The 21,669-nt window shown below is 47.1% G+C and overlaps 1 protein-coding gene across 2 annotated transcripts in view; it reads left to right on the top strand.

The window, feature by feature from the left end:
- Nucleotides 1-21,669, top strand: part of LOC144156309 (protein Skeletor, isoforms B/C-like) — a 219,706-nt gene that overhangs the window by 37,619 nt on the left and 160,418 nt on the right. For both annotated transcript variants that reach the window (XM_077688286.1, XM_077688285.1), the window contains exons 2-3: nucleotides 15,173-15,310; nucleotides 18,223-18,295. In XM_077688286.1, coding sequence (XP_077544412.1) covers nucleotides 15,173-15,310; nucleotides 18,223-18,295 — 211 coding nt within the window. The remainder of the gene's footprint in view (nucleotides 1-15,172; nucleotides 15,311-18,222; nucleotides 18,296-21,669) is intronic.

Below are 21,669 nucleotides of genomic sequence, written 5' to 3'. Positions count from 1 at the left end.
CCCGGCTTCACATGTTAGTACGACATATCACAGCTTCTAAACAGCAGAAAAAAATTGTTTAACAGATTTGACGCTCACAGCATTCTTTTTCATTACTACGTCCAGCAACTTCTTGGGAGAAGCCATATTCAACACTATAGCAGATGTCATTTCTCTCAATGCCTGAGCGCATTGAGGGAATCTGTTTCTCAATTGATTGTGCACCCACTTTCAATGCATTAAACCTGGGTTCGTTTATGTATACACAGGAGCTAAGAAAGAAGAAAGAAGCACGGACTAGAAACTGGAGCTTATGGTAGTTATAATTGTCACATTGCAAAGAAGAAATTCTGCTCATTGTCGCCGCTAATGCCAAGTTGTCTTCTGCCTCCCGCCCGCCTTAGCGGTGACTCTGTGGCTAGGGCGTTGCGCTGCTGAGCACGAGGTCGCGGGTTAGATTCCCGACCGCGGCGGCCGCTTTTCTGATGGAGGCGAAAAGCAAAAACGCCCGTGTGTACGAGATTTCGGCGCGCGTTAAAGATCCCCAGGTGGTCAAAATTAATCCGGAGCCCTCCACTACGGCGCGCCTCATCGCCTTCGTTGCGTCGGCGCGTTAAGGTAGGTCGACACCTTCAAAAACGCATTTTTTGAAAAACATGGCTTTTTTAAATTTCACATTTCCAACATGCCTGTCTATTGAAGAATATTTAGAAAAAAAAATTGTGCTCTTACCTTAATCGGTTCAAAAGTTATGATCATTTTTTCAACCCCTCCACGACGCATCTGAGACCGAAACTGAAGGTTTCCGATTCCGCAGTATCTGCTATATCGTCCTAAATGTTTCTTCGTAAATACGTTACGTAATGCTAATTTGTTTAGCTACATTCTATGCTTTTGGACACATTTCGGGATATTGTACATTTGATTTATTTCAAAATTTTCGCTCGGGGCAATGGGTGGCACACTTGTGTTCACGTTGCGCACATTTGCATTGCCTTGCGTCTGCGTCTGGTTGTCAGTGCTTTTTCGAATGCCTTTTTAAGCTCACGGATTTAGTTCTAGCCTCGCAAGCAGACAGTTATAGTACTTTATAGTCTGCAGTTAGTTATAGTACGAGGACGGCGTGCCTGACCACTGACTGTCACCGTATGACGAAGGCTGCATGTGAGTCAACTGTAAGACGCGAAACAGGCAAAAAAAAATATGTGCGCCTCAGCTCGGCCAAACGGAGATCGTGCCGGTTACAAGGAGGGAGCAAACTATCAGCCTGGTGGATTTTAGGCGCATTGACTGTTTCTTATAATCAGAGGTCGGTAAACTCACTCATGAGTCCACTCACTCAGACTCATTTGGACTCAAACTCACGCGTGAGTTTGAGTTTGAGTGAGCGCGAGGCTAGTGTGGCATGGTGAGTTTGAGCTTGAGTGAGTTTGAGCCGAGTGATCACGACTGAGTTTGAGTCCGATTGAGTTTGAGTCCATTTTGAGTTCTGAGTACATTTTGAGTTTGAGTCCATTTTGATTTCTGAGTACATTTTGAGTTTGAGTCCATTTTGAGTTTGAGTCCATTTTGAGTTCTGAGTACAATTTGAGTTTGAGTCCATTTTGAGTTCTGAGTACATTTTGAGTTTGAGTACATTTTGAGTTTGAGCACATTTTGAGTTTGATTACATATTGAGTTTTGAGTACATTTTGAGTTTTGAGTACATTTTGAGTTCTGAGTAAATAGGAGTTTTAAGTCCATTTGGAGTTTGAGTACATATGAGTAGCCTAGCAGGCAGCTATGGTTGGCTGTTAAGTTTCATGCGTCACTGTGGGCTCGGAATTCAAGTTACCTGCGGGTATGGCACCAATCGCGATCTGCATGATCGGTTGGGAGGGAGGTGGTGTCTGATTTTTTTTAGTTTCTTGTTGAATTTTTATGGCCATAAGCACTTGCTGTATACCTAATTTTCGCGGCTGGGCGCGTGAGTGATAATTGACTGGTGAGGTCATAAAAAAGGGTTGTCTTAACTTTTCCTCCTGACGGATCCACTAAGAGCGTGGGAAAGGGTGGTGGGAAAGCACACGGCGGCGCTGGCGTGCTGGTTGTTCGCCTGCTACTGTTAACGGCTTGATATACTAGGGGTCACAAAGGAAGAGGTGAGAGCCGGGGGGAAATGGGGGCGGGGGCTGTCCTTTCTACTGTTTCAAATGAATTAGCTGAATTGACTGGGCAGCGCCCCTTAAGACAGAATAATGACCACATTAGATTGGGTGAAAAGTGAAACTGATCAGGCTAAGGCGTGTAAGGTATCAAATGAAAGGTCCGGATTAACGGAATCTCGCGGGGTAAATAAAAAAAAATGCTTCCTGATTGTAGTCATCAGGCAGTCATAATGAGTCATAGATTGGATTAAAATTCAAAATGACGCTGCGAGGGCATGTGAGGAATCAAATTCAAGGTCTCGATGTGGGGAATCATTCGGGACGAACATGAGATATGGATATATCATGACGTAGTCATGGTAAATCAAAGATTCGGTTAAAATTCAGGTTCATGACGCTAGGGCGTATCAAATTAAAGGTCTCGATGAGGGTAATCACGTGCTTCCTGATTATTATCATGACATAGTCAAAATGGGTCATAAATTAGGTTAAAATTCACAATGATGCCACTGGGTGTCCGGGGTATCAAATTGAAGGTTCCGATAAGGAAAATCACGTGGGACAAAAATGTGGTAGGGCTATATCATGAGATAGTCATGGTTAGTCATTGATTGGTTTAACGTTCAAATTGATTCCGCTAGGATGTGATGGGTATCAAATCAATGGTCTTGATGAGCCGAATCACGTGGGAGAAATACAAAAATGCTTCCTGGTTATAACCATGAGATTGTCATGGCGAGTCTTATATTGGGGTAAAATTCGAAGTGACCCCGCTAGGGAGTGTAGGGTATCAAATTTACGGTCTTGAAGAGGGGAATCACGTGGTACAAATAAAAAAGGCTTCGTAGTTCGAATCATGAGATGGTCATTATGAGTCATAGATGGGGTTAAATTCAAGGTGAGGCCACTGAAGCATGTGGGGCGTCAAATTGAAGGTTCCAGTTAGGGGAATCACGTCGGACACCTAAATAATGCGTCCTGGTTACAGTCATGAGTCATGGTTAGTTTGACTGGTATGAATTCCATATGACCCTGCTAGGGTGTGTGGGGTATCAAATTAAAGGTCTCGTCGAGGGGGTCACGTGGGACAAATATGAAAATGCTTTCTGGTTATAATTATGAGGATATCGCAAAAGGTATACAGCAAAAGGTACAAACTCTCACTCACACTCTCACTCACACTCGCACTCTCACTCTCACTCTCACTCGCACTCTCACTCTCACTCTCACTCGCACTCACACTCACACTCTCACTCTCACTCTCACTCGCACTCGCACTCGCACTCACACTCACACTCACACTCACTCACTCTCACACTCTCACTCACTCTCACACACTCTCATTCAACTCACACTCAACTCACACTCACACTCTCACTCAACTCACACTCTCACTCAACTCACACTCTCACTCACACTCACACTCTCACTCACACTCACACTCAACTCACACTCAACTCACACTCTCACTCTCACTTACACTCACTATCACTCTCACTCACACTCTCACTCTCACTCTCACTCTCATACTCACAATCTCACACTCACAATCTCACACTCACAATCTCACACTCTCAAACTCTCACTCTCACTCTCTGACTGTCTCAATCTCTGTGAGGCCATGTGAGTTCTGAATTCATTTTGAGTTCTCAGCCCATTTTGAGTTCTGAGTCCATTTTGAGTTCTGAGTTCATTTTGAGTTTTGAGTTCATTTTGAGTTTTGAGTACATTTTGAGTTTTGAGTCCATTTTGAGTTGAGCACATTTTGAGTTTGAGCACATTTTGAGTTTTGAGCACATTTTGAGTTTTGAGTACATTTTGAGTTTGAGTACATTTTGAGTTTGAGTACATTTTGAGTATTGAGTTCACTTTGAGTTTGAGTACATTTTGAGTTTTGAGTCCATTTTGAGTTTTGAGTTCATTTGAGTTTGAGTACATTTTGAGTTTTGAGTCCATTTTGAGTTTGAGTTCACTTTGAGTTTGAGTACATTTTGAGTTTTGAGTCCATTTTGAGTTTTGAGTCCATTTTGAGTTTTGAGTTCGTTTTGAGTTTGAGTACATTTTGAGTTTGAGTACACTTTGAGTTTGAGTACATTTTGAGTTTTGAGTACATTTTGAGTTTTGAGTCCAAATTGAGTTTTGAGTACATTTTGAGTTTGAGTACATTTTGAGTTTTGATTACATTTTGAGTTTGAGTACATTTTGAGTTCTGAGTACATTTTGAGTTTTGAGTCCGAGTGAGTTCTGAGTTTTGAGCTCAATGTGAGTTTGAGTGAGCGCAGATGTGCTGCTCAGCATTGAGTCTGAGTTTGAGTGAGTGGTGATTCGAAAAAAAAAATTGTGAGTGAGTTTGAGTGAGCCGCGCCAACTTTCCCGAGGTATGCTTATAATACGTACAATAGGTCTAAACCTTCAAAGCCATTTTTCTCAAAACTTGATTTTTTGCAACCATCAGTTACGCGAACAGTGACAACTTTGCTTCTAGACATTATTTTCTTACGAAAATTTGTGTGCTGTGTTTTTATATATAGAGCTATGCATTGAAGCAGAATGACTGAAAAATATTGGTAACTTTTTATATTATGGCCAGTTGTGTGAAACCCAAACGTGCCGGATATCAAATTTTTGAGTCTTTTTATGATTACAAAACTTAGCTTAAAGATGTGATATTCGTGGAGGTTAGTTGCACAGGTTATTGTCATCATTATGTTCCTGCCAATTCGTGTTTGAATCGCACCTACGATTTTGTACTTATGACTGTTCGCGCAACATGCATATTTTGGCGCATTTTAATTTATATAAATTTATTGTTAGACATTTTTAGCAATTTTATCATTTTAACGTTTCTAACTGTGTAAGCTGTACAAGCCAAAAATATAATTGTAACGTTTGGGCTAAACCTGTAATTTTTTTTTTGGAAGGTGGCGACCTACCTTAAACGCTACAGTCAATCAATGTGCCTCCCACTAAAGGGAGGGCATAGTGCAAGAAGGTCCAAAAAACGCAGGAAAGGCTTTTAGTTGATGGTGTCGTGTGTGCAAATCTTTTTTATTATTAGTGTAATTCTGAGCGGCGGGTTCTGGTGTTGATACAGAAGCTAACGTCGCCGCCGTCCAGCTGTCCAGGGAGTTGCGGAGGAACGATCAATGGCCAAACAGCCGTGGAACAACTCCCACGCAACCTTGCAGCGCATAGGATTCCCTTTTTTTAACCCCCCCCCCCTCTCCAAACCCCAATAAACAAAAAACATCCTCGCGTGTTCGAGTCCGGCCCTCAACCTAGGCCCGTGACCTAGGCCAACATCGTTTCACCCGCCGTCATGCTCATCCTTCGTCTGTTTTGTTGCATTTTTATTTGATAACCACATTTGAAAGACTTGACATCAATCATGCCCGCAGTTGGGCGAATACAATAACTTTTTGCTGAAATGCAATGTTTTCACTTTGTTTACATAAAGAATATAACAGTTCTGCTGCATTTGCGCGGACTAATTCATTGAAAAATTGCCACACGCCAAATCCGAGACAGCGTGATCTGGTCGAAGCGTATAAACATCTGGCATTTTCCTAGGACATTGGTGAAGTCTTTTCGTTATTTCAAGAAAATTTTAACTCGAAGCAGGACTGTATTCTTTTTTCTCTTCTGCTACCCCTCTTGACTACACCTACTGCCTTTTTTCCCTCCCCTCCTTTCCCTGCAGAGCAGCGTGTCGCCGAACCCCTCTGCTACCATCCTCGCAGCGAAAGAAGCGGCGCTCGCACTATAGGCCATACCCAAGCTAAGATCATAATCACAGACTCGCAAGCGGCGTGTCGGAAGTACAGAGCCGGAAGGATTTCCAAAAAAGCTCTATGAATCCTGACCCAAAACCATCCTGGAAGAAGTCAAGATCATTTGCATGCCTGCCCACTCATCTCTTCGCCGCAATGCAGCGGCTCACGCTCACGCCCGAGATCTTGCTCGCCGAGCACCGCAAGAGGCCGACTAGAGGGCCAGGTACTCACTTATTACATACAGCTGTATCCCACAACACTAACACGACGCACCTTCGCGCCACCGGATGAAAAGTTCATAAAAGAGCGGAACTCATTCTCCGACAAATCCAAACGTACACATTTCCACACCCCACACGGCTGCACGCCATTCACCCCACATTATACCACCCCCTGCGCAGGTACTGCGGCAGCCCCGCAACGATCTACCATATGGTTTGGGCATGCCCTTCAAACCCAGACCTTGCACGAATTCCCAATCCAACACACGAGCAGTGGGAGAGTGAACTTGCCAGCTGGGACCTAAGTAAGCAGCTTTGGCTCGCTGAAAGGGCGAAGACGGCAGGCCGCACCAACGGAGTCCTGGGCGGAGGACCCCGCCCACTTACCATCTCGATCTCACTGTTCTCTCTGTTATTCCCAGGGGAAAAATGCTTAGCATGTACGGGTGCTGTACGACGAAGTAAAACCGAGTTTTAGGTGTGGAGCGCCTTAGGACCTCACAATGTTCGTCCGCGTCCGTGCGCATAGCATTTACAATCGCAAAAAATCGCACAGGCACCGGCAGGACTCCAGCCTGTGTCTGTCTGAGTTGAACGGAATGTCTGAGTTGAAACGAACGGATGAAACCAAACGCCGGGGTCTCCATGAAAGTACACGTGCTTCTTCTGCTTGCTTTATGCAATGAATACAACAATGCAGTGCATTATTCCACACGATGTATTGGTTAAGGCATGCACTCTGCATTTGATGCGCGCATGATCATAATAAGCTGGAGCAGGACAGGAGAGCAGGTGTGTGCGCGCATGTGCGTGCGTGCGCGCGTGCGTGCGCGCGAGCTTGTGTTGTGTGCGCATTGGGTTTCAATGCCAATTAAAATACAGCCAAAGGAGAAGGAAAGTTCTCCGGGTGAAAAAATTGATGCTTAGAGCATGATTACAGCAACCCCAAAACGCGCCGAGTATAAATAAGAGCTGTTCCTGCAATCGGACAAACCCACACACAGATGCGCGCTCACACGCGCACGCGCGGACGCACTATACCCGGTTACAAGTTAAGAACGACAACGGAAGTTGCCTCTGTGCCTCGTCACCGCGCCGGATGTTACTCCGCGCGGCGCAAGTAGTGCGTTACTGGAAATAATTTGAACGCCGCAAGAGCCGTTTTAGTTATTTTTTTGGATTTATAATGCTTATAAACCGCTGCAGCGACGACAAGAAAACTACGTGAGAAAGGGCACACGACATCGCGCATTCATAGCAGTCTCTTTCAAAACGCGCGCGGCCGTTGACATCCGGGTCTGTCGCTTAGGCGGAGTGATACCGTACATGAGCTATAGCCGTTCTTAACTTGTTCCCGAGTTTGGCACATACTTGCGCCCCCGCATCTCGCATCCTTGGTAGGACAGAATATTGAGCACGCCGGTCAGTACAGCAAATCAGGGCAAATCAACGCCAGACGGAATGATGTCCGCTATTATCCCCTGCAACACATACCGTGGCCTCACCTACGACTCACGTCACCTATATAGACGCCAGGTTGTCTGCTAGAACGGAGTTTCTGTGCGTACGCGACCGCGTGTTTTTCGCTGCTAAGCAGCAGTATAGCGAATAATAGGTCAGCACGTTGCGAGGATGCGGTCAAAACGAACGCGCTCCAACGAGGTTGCGAAGTAAATGTGTCTTTTGCATGCACTGCAGCCAGCGCTCAAAATCGCCGCAATCACGGCGCTGGCTGTTATAGTGAGGCTAACGCCATGCGTATTGACGTTTTACCTCGATTAGCTTAAGTGAGGTTTCGTTCACACGCGATCCTTGCACTACCTGACATTTTTGGCTTTGTAAAATGCATTCGTGTAGATTTCAGAGCGTGGTCAGGCACAGCCCTATAGATGCGTTGCCAACTCGGCTATGCGATTTCGTTTGGTCGTAGCTCCGTTAGTAAGGTTCAGGGTTCGTTCTATCGCCATATTGACGCAGTTGTCAGCCCAAAACCAAACGTAGTCCTGCCTCCTGCTGCGCACCGACTCGCCGGAGGAGCAAGGCTCGCGGTATTTTATCGATGTAGCGGATGCCATTCATTTGCAAGGTTGACGACCAGCAAGCGACGCTTCCTCGGAGGCGCGCAAACACGCGTGCTTGGCAACCATAACTGCCCACGCTATATCGACCGATCCTGCCAAGGAAAGCAAGGAACCGCGCTGCTGCCACGAGCAAAGCCCTGCCGGTCCGCAGAATTCGGTGTTATTTTACAAAATAGTTCTTGATGCCTGCCGTGTCTTCTGCTTGTTGCGTCTCGGAGCGTCGTTCTTAGAGAGCAGAGGCGTAGCTCTAATGCCCTCCACGAGTCCTCCGCTATCCTCCCCTGCAGCGTTGAAGGCTTTCCTCAGCATTGTTTCTACCAAGCGTAATCTTGAATAGCAGAGGGAGAGCTTTAAATCTCTCTTCTCCAGCTTCACCTCTCAACTTCCGGCATCGTTATCACATCTGGAATAAGCATTACGGATCACGTATTCACAATTCAATGGAACTGTCTTGGTTTCAATGACAAGCGTAGTGACTTTCTCATTTGCTTTAGTCACAACGTCAAGACATCCTCTCCTTCAAGAGACAGGACTAAATCCTGCTCTGCCGAGATATGTTCAGCAAACTCCCTGCCTGCCTCGCCACGCTGGTCCACTTCACTCTTGATTGATTGATTGATTGTACGGTTTAACGCGCCGACGCAACGCAGGAGATGAGGCGCACCGTAGTGGCGGGCTTCGGATTAATTTCGAACACCTGGGGATCTTTATCGTGCGCTGAAATCTCGTACACACGGGCGTTTTTGCCTTTCGCCTCCATCAGAAAAGCGGCCGCTGCGGCCGGGAATCGAACCCACGACCTTCACGGCTACTCTTGAACATGGCACCGCCAATGGCCTCACTATTTCGATTCCTTTAGAAATGTGCCCTAAACGAATCTAGAATGTAACAGCAAGAAGGCGCTTACACTAGTTTAGCGTACGAAGGTGGCCCTCGTTCTTAATGGCAGCACCGGTATCGCGAGTTGCTGAACGTTGTACAGTGGCTTCACCTTGCCATCGGCGTGCCATATGAACTTGCACCATGAGGTCTTTTCTCATTTGTTTTCGGCAGGGAGAAGCTTCCTGGAGGCAGTGGCAGCATTGTCGCTAAGAAAGACGCTAAGAAAGCAGCAGATACCCGCGCATACAAAAAAATGGGCCGCGTATCTGCTCCTTTTGTTGCAAATGTCGTCAAAAGACGATAGTCTTTATCGACTTTTGCCAAGTAAATGCCTCCCTTCACTTTCCCGCTCACCTCTCATGTTGTTCCTGTTGCGTCGCACTCCTCCCAAGGTAAAGACGCCAAAGGTTTGCTTAAATCATTTTAAATTTCCCGCGTCCCACTGCTCCAAACCGGGTGTCTCGATGCCAACGCTGCCGTACGGCGAAGAGGCGTGTGAATCGAGGCGCCCTACTTCAACGTTTGTAGAACCGCGTTTCCCTAGTCCAAGTGCGTTCCAAGCAGAACGTGGAACCTATCTAGTGGAACCTTTCGTAACTCTTGACACTTGATTTCTTCAAATGCCGCCAGAAGCTATATGGCGCGGGCGACAGCAGGCGACGGCGGAGTGATATTTTTTTCTTCAGTTGATGAAGTATTTAATCTCGCCAAAATCAAAGATGTACGATTTTTTATAAAGGAACCCTGCAAATATCACTTCTGTATTAATTTGTTGTCTTATATATGCGTAATGTCTTGTTGTTCTTCAACAATATTGACAAGTATGAACATTACACCGGACTTAGAGGGGCACATTTAGCTGTGACTATATAAGACTATTGCGCAGGCATTGTTTTACTTTGGCCGGGTGGCTGAATCGAGTCACAGACAGACAGACGGACAGACAGTCCAATGCTTCTCTGGTCATGAAACTCCCGGCCAAGTTTCGTACGGGGACAAAGGCTACCGCGAGTGGCGCCACCGCAGATCGGAGGGCATCTGCAGGACACCGCTGCTCTGTAACCAGACCGGCAGGCAGGAACGCAGTAGCAGCATGCCCGTTCGCACCAATTTTTTTCGCAACTCACAAAATGATAAGTTCATTTGAGCGGCCCACGACGCGTAAAGCGAAAGCGCACTGCTGATAAGGCGGCGAGCCTCAGTTTTATCTTACTCCTTGGTCCGTTCCCCGCCAAACGCGCTCTGACCACGCCCCCGGAGGCCTTCCGATCAACACCAGCGCCGCGGCGCGGCAGCGTACGAAGCTCTCCCATAGCGTGATGGCGAAGTTTCATGACCAGAAAGGCATTGAAGGACTCTGGTGTCGTCGTCTGGCGAAGCGCGCCGCGACCGCGTTGCGTGAAAGCACACTTCACTCACTGCAGCCCGTTGTGTAGTTTCGGCGTATGACAACCGGGCGCCTCCGCTTTTCATTGCCACGATCACAGTTAAAGGCGTGCAAATGTTTCTGGACTGTTTTGTTTTTGTTTAATGAGAGATGCTGTGGAGGAGGGCTCCGTATAATTTCGACCGTCAGGGATTCTTTACTGTGCACTGGCATTACGCAGCACATGGGTGTCCTTGTATTTCGCCTCCAGGGAATTTAGGCCGCAGCGGCCGGGTTTCAATCCCGCAACTTTGGTCTGGATGTCTGCCGGCTTTTTTCATGTTTGTGAACATCGCGCATCGTCCAGACGGTTCAAAACCAGCCAGCGGGTCTCACGCACCTAGCACGATCGTCCTACCCTCCGGCAGAGTCCCGCACTAGTCTACTGCATTGGAATGCATACCGCATTGGTTGCGCCGCCTACCTGGCTAGTCATTGGGAGGCGGTTGTTGCAACCCGCTACGCCGACCCGTGCGTCCTCGCAATGGGCGTGCGCGAGTAATATGTTCCATGCCCCGCCGTTGTCCGTTCTTGAGGTCCATAACTGCTGCATTCTGCTTTTTGCCACCCCCAAACGCATGGCCGAGTCATATTCATATTCTTGAACGTTTAGAATGCGTGGGGGAAGTAATCGGGCGCTTTTTACTAGACTGCATTATATAATATATACGTATGCATAACACATCACTGATGATTTGGTGTGCGTAAATGATAGGAGTGCATCTCCATGCTTACTCCCGCACTGGACAAGAATGAAATGGCAATTTTACTCTTCGTACTGGACAGGGGCAGACGATGCGCAGGTTTACTCTTCACTGGTGCGGGAGCGGAACTGGGGTGCACTCCGCCCCACACGAGAAGAGTACGCAATCAGTATTGCTCTTCCTCCCATGGGGAGCGAACATTGCATCCAATTCCCCGAAGCTTTCGAGGGGAGTGCGCCAACGCTTACAAGAGTAGAATGGCTGTTGGACTCTTCTAATACTTCCTCGATTTCTTAGAACGTACTGCGGAGCTCACACTAAACTTTTTACACCCTTTTTGGCCGAAAAGGGTGTACAAATCTTGTCTCATGGCTAACACCCTTAAAAGGTGTTTTGGCAAAAAAAAGGTGTACGGATAAACAAAGGTTGTTGAGCTCAACACCCTTAAAAAAGGGTATTGAGGATGCCAACACCCTTTTTTTTAAGGTGATGGTATGCCCAGTGGCAATGTGAATCGGCGGAGCGCGCAGCATTCAACACAGTCAATACGCACAAGTTACAGGTGGAACACAAATGAATTGAGCAAGAAAACCAGCGGGATGCAAGCGGTACAGGGAGTGCATACTTAGAAAAAAGTGCTCTTCTTGCTTTTATATCCAGCAGAGAAAAGCCCCCCCCCCCCCCCCCCCCCGAGCGAGTTGGTGGGCTTGTCGAAAAAACATATTTTAGCGCTAATTTTGGAAGTATGGATTTTACTATGAGAATATACAAATCAACACGCGGAGTTGCAAAAACTTTTTAATTACAAGGTAGTTTTTGTGTTCCATAACTTATAGAATTTTATTAAATACCAAACAAATCTTCCCGGCCACCTCAACACCCTTCAAAAAGGGTGTTCATTATTTCAACACCATTTTTCCAAGAAGGGTGTAAAGCTACAAATTAGGGTGTTCAAACTAAGAAAAAGGATGTGAGAAAAAGGGTGTAAGAAAAGACCGGCTACTAAGAAAAAAGGTGAAGAGACCTCCAACTTTGGAGGCAATTTGTACCTGTTTACACGGGTGGACTGAACATTTTCTAAAAGCGGGGGTTGTTTTGTACCTCACGATGTTTAAAGCAACATGAATTGGCATAATTTATTACCAGTGAAGCTCTTTAAGCTCGAGCTAGTTTCGGTGGCGTTAGCAAAAGAATACAAAGAACTGCGGCACCTGTTAAGGGTGCACCACCGCAGATAGGGTGTTGTAACAGTGAAGTCGGCTTTCGAGCTAGTTAGAGTGCGAGCACAAGGGGCGTATGCATATGCGCAGCTCTTACTGTACCATTTCAAAGGTACTAGTCTTTTTTATATTCTAAAAGGCAAGAAAATTGGCGCAGCTTGCAATAGTGGTGCAAGGCTGCAGAAACAGCATAGCTGGGGGCCGACCTAGCTCGTTTCCCCCTTGGATCCCCTGGCAGTGGGGGGGCACTGGAACAGCCTTGTAAAATCCGGTTAAACTTGACCTCACCCCTCAGCGGTCATCCTAGCTTAGCAAGAACATTGCAAAGCTTAGCAAACATAGCAAAACTTAACAACAGCGGAAGAAACTAGGTCGACCCCCAGCTCCGCTGTCCTTTTTTTGCAACTGTACACCTATTTCACACCGTTTCAACGACCTACAGAAAGCCGTGTTGCAGTCGGTAAAGACCCTTTCGCCACACGACTAGTCTTTTTTAATGTTGAAGGTTCAAATTGGTGATTCACGTGCCAAAGCTAAACTTGGGGCATTAGGTGCACCGCATATAGAAACGAACGATCATTGCATACGAGCAATTATTTTTTTTTGCGTTTGAAAATTTCTCTTTTTTTTTGCGAGTAGAGGAATATATGAGGGGATGTCTTGTTCTTTACAGTGCTATTATGCATCCAAACATGGCCTTATTCAATGAACAGCTGAATACCTTTTCCACACCCTTTCAACACCATGGAAAAACTAAGGGTGTTGAAGTTGACCAACACTCATTTTATCACACAAAAATGTAGAGCTAGGAAAAGGGTGTTGAGATTCGAGAAAAAGGGTGTAAAGGCCTCCCAACACCCTTTTTCCACTTATGCTACACCCTTTTTGGCTAAAAGGGTGTAAAAAAGTTTAGTGTGTACGCAAGGAATCTTGCGCTACAGCAGCACGGATCGCCGAAGAACGACGGCGTACCACCCCCAAACGAACGCGCTAACGGAAAGTCTCAACAAGACGATCGCGGACATGCTGTCAATGTACGTAGACGTTGAACATAAGACTTGGGACGAAGCCCATCCGTATGTCACGTTTGCGTACAACACGGCTATGCAGAAAACTACGTAGATGACACCGTTCGAGCTTGTCTGCAGAAAACGGCCGACTACGATGCTTGAAGCCATGCTTCCACACATAGAAAACGACGACCTCAACGCTGGCGTAAAGAGTACCTTGAGCGTGCGAAGAAGGCCCGCCAGCTCGCTCGAGTTCGTACAAAGGACCAGCAGCTGGTGGATGACGGACGCTGCAAGCTCCGACGCCGAGACGCCGAGTACCGCACAGGGGACCGTGTGTAGGTTTGGACTCCCATCCGACGACGCGGACTCAGTGAGAAATTTCTGCGACGGTATTTCGGACCATACCGGATTCTACAGCGTGTTGGCCAACTTATGTATACGAGGTGAACCCCGATGGTGACTCTGGAACATCACGACGACGCACGCGGCCCGAAGTCATCCACGTAGTTCGCCTGAAACCTTACTACATAAGATGACGGACTTTTTTTGGTTGTTAGGACTGTCGTTTCATTTTAGCATCGGGTCTATGCACTCTTAGAGGGGGGAGGGGTAATGCCGCGAATTATGCATTGGTTTTGTTTGTGTTTTGTTTTTACCACTCGGCTGCGCCGGGTTGTGTTATCTCTGTCTTAAGTGAAGCGCGTGTTGCATTATTTCTTTCTTATGCCGCACGGGTTATCTCATTTGATAGGAAGAATGTTTCGCCCTAACTTCATTAGCTTAGAATAGTCTTCTTTGATCTATGTACAGTGTTCTCGATGTAATACGACGGTTCGAGAAACACCCGCGCCGCAAGATAAATGCCCGCAGAGAAGATGCCGCGGGATTCGATTCGCCGACACTCGCCTGCGCACGACACTTTGTTGACTGCTGCTTCGCCGCCTCTGTATTCTTTTGAGTTGTTAGGGTAGCACAAGTTCGCTCCAATAAACTGGTTTTTCCAAGAAACTTGTTTTTCCTTCAAGACAACTGCGTCGTCTTTGGCTACGGGACAATAAATTAGAGCCCTTTGAAGTACAAATAAAAATGCTTGCAAGTATACTATTTTTTCTTATTTTCTGTTTCTTTGCTTGGTCCTGTAATTTGAAACAATGGGCTTTGCAGGTTCGTACAAATTCACCGCGCCTTCCAATTTCCTGCGAGAATTCTTTGGTCACTTTTGCTGCACCTAGTCACTGACAATAAAGCATGATTTTGCTGATGTTGAATGTCTTGCATTCTTTGTTTTGTACTACACAAGTAATATTTCTTGTTAAACTGCTCCAAATTTAGAATTTGGTGCTCCAAAATGAAGGTATTTTTTTCCGTAACCTGCTCCAAATTTGTGTTTTTCTGCTCCGAAAATTGCTGCAGTTCCTATTTTGGCTGTTGCACCCGAGAGGGAGGGAGAATGTGGTGGATGCCCAATGAAATATTCCAACACATGTTCAAAGAACTGTGCAGTCAAGTGCAAGTCTTCAAGTAGAGGAGTATTTTGGTGCCGTGAAGGTGGGGCCATTGTTCGTGAGAATCTGAAATCACGGCCCTCTTCGGATCTCGGCCCACTCTTCTTTTTCAGGGGGTGCGCTTTTGTATAGCGTTTTACAGACGTCATGTGGGGGCAGTGGGGGTGACTTTTAACGAGCCGTGTCCACGTTGCCGCTTGACACGGAGCGCGGCTGTGCAGGGGGAGCCCTCGCCGACTACCACGGAAAGTTCATCGGCCACCTCCAGACGCTCCAGCACAAGGTGTCGGGCGCAGTGTATGCGGCGAGCGAGAGCGCCTTCTATATCTACAACTTCACGTACGATGGCGCTGGGCCTGGTGAGAAAAGCTCGCGAAGTGAAGCAGTGTAGCATTATGGCTCATGTTAATACTCTCTGTGTACTGCCAGTTTACTCTTCTAGTAACGCCACCGTTACTGCGTGGCCCATTTCTTCACTGCGTCCCAAAGCTGCAGCGTAGCCTGCTCCTTTCTCAAAGAGGCTCTTCGACTAACGCGCGCGCCGTGTCGGAGAGGATAGCAACTCGGTAGTTACATTTTCCCAATAGACTATACTGAATTCCCATGCCCATTGCGTTTGAAGGTTGGGGGCGGTGCGATGAAGTTAGGCCGCTATTTCTGCCCGCCATCAGATAGCAACTCTGCTGGGAATTCTTTTCCTGTCGCAAACGTTGCAGCAGTATGACGTGGCTTTAATGCCTGCTCAAAGCACGATGACCATCAGTGTTTCACGGCACATGAAAAAAACAATTCTAAAAATGAGTCATCCCAAGGTTAACTAAAGCGCGTTTTTTTTAGTTCGCTCGTTGTTTTTTGCTGTTCTTCTTTTCGTCATCTTTTTTGTCGGTTTATTTCTTTTCCCTCCCTTTCCCCTTTGCCAATAAATTGCGGCGTACGGCCAGCTTGTAACACTTGATCATCGACAGGTGAAGGACATGTTTCTGTTTAGGGCTGGCGATATGAGTTTCAAGATTTCATGCTCAGTAGTGGTCGATCTCGAGAGTCGTTGTTGGGTTCAGGGACATCACAAAATCCTAAATTATGACAATCCACATGCACGGTAACTGAAGGCCGGTTCGGTGCCGAACGACCGAGCAACTGCCACCTCATAACAGGAATTAAATTTCGCGGCTGTGCATACAGGCTGGACACATTCATCTTGTCGGGGCCGCGTAGCAGTGCCTAGCTAGGCACTGGAAGGGGAACGCAACGGGACCGCGTGGACGTCGACAGCTGCTCGTCGCCCACCGACGCGCATGCGCAAAATGAGTGCTCACGCACATTGATCAAGTTGGAGGGGTAATCCGGGGCAGTACAATGTGTTTATGCTCAAGCGTCTACACATGCTGCAGCGACTGAAACAGACAACCATGCCAGCATACTAGCCTTGTACGGGGCGATAGAAAGGGGGGTATCTGTACGATTGTCGGCTCATTTTGAATCCAGTTGCAGGCAAGCATGTTGCATTATCATTGCGTCAGAAATAGCTGGGTCTTGTCGGCAGCAATGTGCGCAATCGATCCGTCCTCCCCGAACGAAAGAGAAAACAACGCTGTTGTCAATAAAGTATGAGATATATAGGCGCAGGCAGGGAGGGACGGCTTGGATAGTGGAACACGAGCATCAGCTGCGCTCACTGTTTCGCTCAGTTGTTATAACGCCCCCCTCTCGCAGGATATAAGTTTTCGTGAAATTTTGAGGGGCGTGAAAAAACAGGTTCTTATCTTTTCACGTTTTTTTTTTTTTCAGAAAAATAGGAAAAATTGAAAGACTATTCCGCATAGATCTATAAAAAATCGGCACAGTTCTTAAGGGGGGTGTCTCATCATATGCGAAAAGTGGCCGTAGTTGCTGGCGACTACAGTAATTAAACCAAATTACGGCCGCTGTAAAAAGAAAATAAGTAAATACAATGTACATAGAAACTTATTTGGGTTCGAATAGGACTTGAACCTGGGTCGTCTAGAGCCGTAGCCGAGCGTGACACTGACCCTGCATCGTGCCGGGACGGAACAAGAATTGTCCGGACGCGTGCCCCCGCGTGGCAGGCGAACGTGACGGCCCCGCAAGCACGCGATCCGGCAGCGAAGTAGTCTTCGATAGTCGCTCGCTTGCGGCTTCAAATCACTTAGAAGGCTCAAGTTCCCAATGAAATTTTCCGTTTACACTGACAGGAATATAACTGGTTCATGCAGCTCAGCATGCCGCGCATCACACCAGTCCCAGCAGAGCTTCCGCTCTGAAAATATCCACACGTTCTCATCTCAAAACATTGATTTCAGAAAGCGTTTCCCTCGCTGCAGATTGGTCGCATCACAACGAATTTCCCGGAGAAGTTGTTTTTTTTTAAATATTACCCTGGGTAAAAACACACGCACACACACATGAAAAACCTGTTTTTTTCTAACGCTTTTTTTTTTTTCAACTGCTTACATCTCTACCCCCGGATGCCAGCCAGACATTTGGTCCCCGCTGTCTCCGGGGGCTTCCTTCCCTAGAGGAAGTCCCCGGTTGTAGGTTAGCTTTGATGCATATAAATGCCAGGAGCATGAGAAACAAGCTAGATGACATTGGTATCTTCCTTGAAACAATGAACTCTAAACTTGATATTTTGACTTATTGGGGAACTTGGTCGACTGAAAAAATGGGCAGTTTTAGCATATCGTTACCGTGTTTGCGTTACCGTTTACCGTGTTACCGGAAGCCGCTGGCGACGGTGAAGCCTGTGCCGGTAAGTTACCGTTCGCGGTAACTCTCGCGCTGCGCAGTCGGGTCCCGCAAACACGGTAAACGGTAACGCAAACACGGTAACGATATGCTAAAACTTCCTAATGATGCGATTCCGTAGTTTAACGTTACCGCCGCACGCGTTCCAATTGCGAACGCAGTTACCGCTCTCTGACGGTATTTTTCGCACATAGGAAATCTTTCTCCGGGAGCCGGCCGCCTTTCATTGCTATTTTGCATACCTACTTTTAGACCTCGCTGGGCCGGCGCTTCGGCGCCACTGCTTTGAAGCAATAGCTGAAGGCCTATACGTTGCCCCTGAAAAACCACGTGATTCCGTCCACGGGAGTGCGCTTCTTTGAGGCATTTCTGATGGGCCAGAGTTTCCACTGTTTGCGGGTGCACCTCGACGCTAGCCAATAAGTTGGGTCGAGTAATGCGCGAGGGAATTGAAAATGCAGCCCTGGATTCTGTGGTGACCCAGCGCGTTCTCCCTGATCCGCAGACGCCTTCTTCTGGGCCGGAAGCAGCTCGAGCCCTGACTCCAGCGGAGAGATCCTGCCCGACGAGCGCGGCACGTGAGTTTCCCCCTTTCGTGTATCTGGATGGATGACCAGCTGGCAAGTCCAGCTGTTCTTATGGCTGGCTCCTGCTGTACGTGTTCACTGCACGAGGCGGCGGGACGATACTTGCAGGGACACTGAGCTGTGTTGGAATGACTGCATTGCGAGAGTAAAGTATGCAATGCGGAGGTAATGCGACCAACAACCAGAGGTGCATTTTCTCATACTCATTTACTCATTTACTCGTATATATATATATATATATATATATATATATATATATATATATATATATATATATATATATATATATATATATATATATATATATATATATATATATATATATATATATATATATATATGGTTTGGAAATGAGGGACTCGTTAGAAAATACAGAAAGAAATCGAAAGGTGTGGGTTCGGTCCCCACTCTGGGCGCGTGTTTTTCTTTCTTTATTTCTCAAGTAATTAATAAAAAAATAATGTAACGTCACTAACGGTAAAAAATAGTCTAACCATTCCCCTATGCCTTCTTTGGCGCTGTAGACTGCCTGCATGTCTTTCTATATATATATATATATATATATATATATATATATATATACGTATCAGGCACGTACGTAGCCGGGATTTTTTTTCGGGGGGGGGGGGGGGGGGGCCTAATTGTTCGAAACACTTTTTCCATGGTAAAAAAAAAAAGAAAAACAACTGCCCAGAAATATAGATGGCGCCTAATTATTAGAAGAGAACAACAAAGGGGAATGCAGCGCAAAAGGCGAGTTAATCCGAGATGGAAAGCGTTTTTGACACTGCAGTAAAGCTAGTGCGTGTGCACTTTCCACCCAATCTCCACCAAGGAGGGCCGTACAGAGCCAGTGACGAAAAGAGGAGTGTCAAAATAAGGGGGGATGCAAAGGAATCAGGCGCCTAATCAGGGAGATGTGCGGCATGTAAAAAAAATTGTCCATGTAAAAAAAAATTGTCTGACGCTTTTGCTACCCAACATGTCACTCTCTGTCTCAACAACAGGCCGACGAGAAGAACGTGAGCTATTTTATGACAGCAATTCCTAAACAAAAAAAACAGACATATTTGGGAAATCAGTTTTATTGAACACAAAGAACCAAAACACGGATGCTTTCATAATCACAAAAGATGCAAAATGCTAACATTCGTTTCTACAGCAAGCAATTTTAAAGAATGGCATTGCGATTGTTTTACTGTATAGTAAAAGTCAATGCAAAAGAAAAAAAAAACGAACATGTAGAGCTTGGTCGAAAAGAGCGGTTCACGCTGCAATTTTCAAACGTCGTGGTTTCTCCATAAACACAGCGATAACTTCGTCGACACTGACTTGCATCCGATGAATGGGCATAAGGGCTAGGCCATTAAGCCGCTCTACAGCCGTCCGGGTCCTCAAATACGTTTTCACTCTATTGAGTGTCGAGAAGCTGCGTTCTGCAGCAGCTGTAGTCACTGGGAGCGTTGCCAATATCTTGAGGAGTGTGTGAACGTTCGGGAAGAGGTCTTTGTTCGATTCAGCTAAGCGTCCGTCGCAAAGCGGGGAAGTTCTTCCTCTTGCATGGCTTGCCATTTATTTTCCTGATTTCCCATTTACCTTTTAGTGTAAGGATATGCGTTGTTGTCATATCTCTGAGGTAAAAATCGAAGGCCGGCTGCACAGATTCAAATTTGCCCTTGGAGGCGTGCTTTGGCAATACAAATTGCAAGCTTTGCAGTGTTTTCCGATGGTTTGCAAAGCGCCGTTTGAGGGAATCTTTCAGGTCATCTATGTATGGAATGAACGTGGCTCGCCTGTAGTAATCTTCCGCAAAACTACAAGGGTAGTTTGCCCAGTATCTCTGTGTTCCTACCACCCGTGGAATCTCGCACTTCACTCCAAACTCTACCGCTCTGGTCTGACATAGAGAAAATATTTTGTTGAATTCTTCCTCCGCGTTACTGCCCATCTCTTCGAGTTTGGTCAGCACCAGGTCAACCTGCTCGAAGGCGACGCTCATGTCACTAGCTGGGCTCTGCAGATACACAGACAAGTTTGTGTGTGAGGCCTAGGAATGTCTCACTAACAGCGAGGCATAAAAGAAAGTTGAGTGAACAGATTCGCTGATGGAGGCAATGAGCGGTGGACGCTGTTGCTTTATCAGGGGAGGTGTCCATGAACTCTTCAAGTGAGTGAACTATCTAAATAGGCATTTATGGCAAAACCAGTTCCATAGTATTGCTCAGAAGCTCACAAGCTGGGAATTACTAATACTAAGTTGCCCCTTGGCTGAAGCGGGCGTAACAAGCAAATGCAATAAGAAACACAGGACCCACCTTCGGAACTTTAGCGAAGGAGCTTGTTAATTTCATCGTTTGTCCTGAACCCTGAAGTTGAACCCTGGCTGGCACCTTCTGGCTGCGTGGCACCATGGCTGCGTCCTGTTGCACCGGAACGCCCCGACACAAATTTGCTTGGTCTGAAGGAGCGCCGAACAGAGGTGCCGAATCGGCTGAATCATGCCTCGCTGTGCCCTCCCGCGGCGAGCGTGACCTGGGAAGGCGCGCCGAGGAGTCGCCCTCCCTTCTCCCTCTTCGGCGGACCCTGTTCGTCGAATTCAAACTGCGGACAGCGGAGAGTCCCACTTGGAGAGATATGAACTGCTCGCGTCGACTCGCGGCTGAACCGGACCTCCGGGCGCCGAAGGCGTGTCCCAGCGGCGCGGCATTCAACGGAGTCACCCAGCTGAGAACTAATCCCGCACTTTCCTTCCTTTCGCATGTTGCGCATCCACTAAAGCTGCAATCAGCCGCGAAGTCACCGCGTATTTAGGGCATGCCCAAAGTAAGAGGAGACGACGCCGCCCGTGTACACTTACTGGAGAGTCGCTGTTACGAATCGGCCGGCGCCGCAGTACTTCCCCGCATCACTCCTCGGCTGTGCGGCGAAGCCACTCGTGCGCCTTCGAAAACAGGCGCAATCATGTCGGCAACAAGTTGCGACAAAGCCGCGTCAGACGCTTCGCTCTCAGCGCATTTCAAAACTTCGGCGGTTGGCGACGAGGCTCGTCTCCACGCTCTTCAAGGACACAGAGGCCCCGTCGATCGCAACGGAGTCCTCCTCTCTCCCCTCTCTCGGACTCAACGTGCCCGAGGATGAACGGCTTACGAACTCTGGAAAGAGTGTTGTGCGTGTTCCCGCTTGTTGCGTTTGACCGTTATCGCTTTTGGGTATAAATAGAGCTGCCCAAGCGTTGTAACTCATTCCTGTTAGAGCAGCGAATCGATGTTGTCGCTCTGCTCGAGTCCTGTATTGTAACCTCGCCCGTCGGGGCATTGTTCTTTGGCTTCGGCTCACCTCTCGCTATGAAGTAAACAGTTACGTTA

The sequence above is a fragment of the Haemaphysalis longicornis genome, unplaced genomic scaffold (assembly GCF_048455015.1).
Source record: "Haemaphysalis longicornis isolate Haplotype H1 unplaced genomic scaffold, Haemaphysalis longicornis Haplotype H1 scaffold_1, whole genome shotgun sequence".
In the NCBI taxonomy this organism is placed as follows: domain Eukaryota; kingdom Metazoa; phylum Arthropoda; class Arachnida; order Ixodida; family Ixodidae; genus Haemaphysalis; species Haemaphysalis longicornis.
The sequence above is the reverse complement of the archived record's forward strand: the minus strand, read 5'-3'. Positions and strand labels throughout refer to the sequence as shown.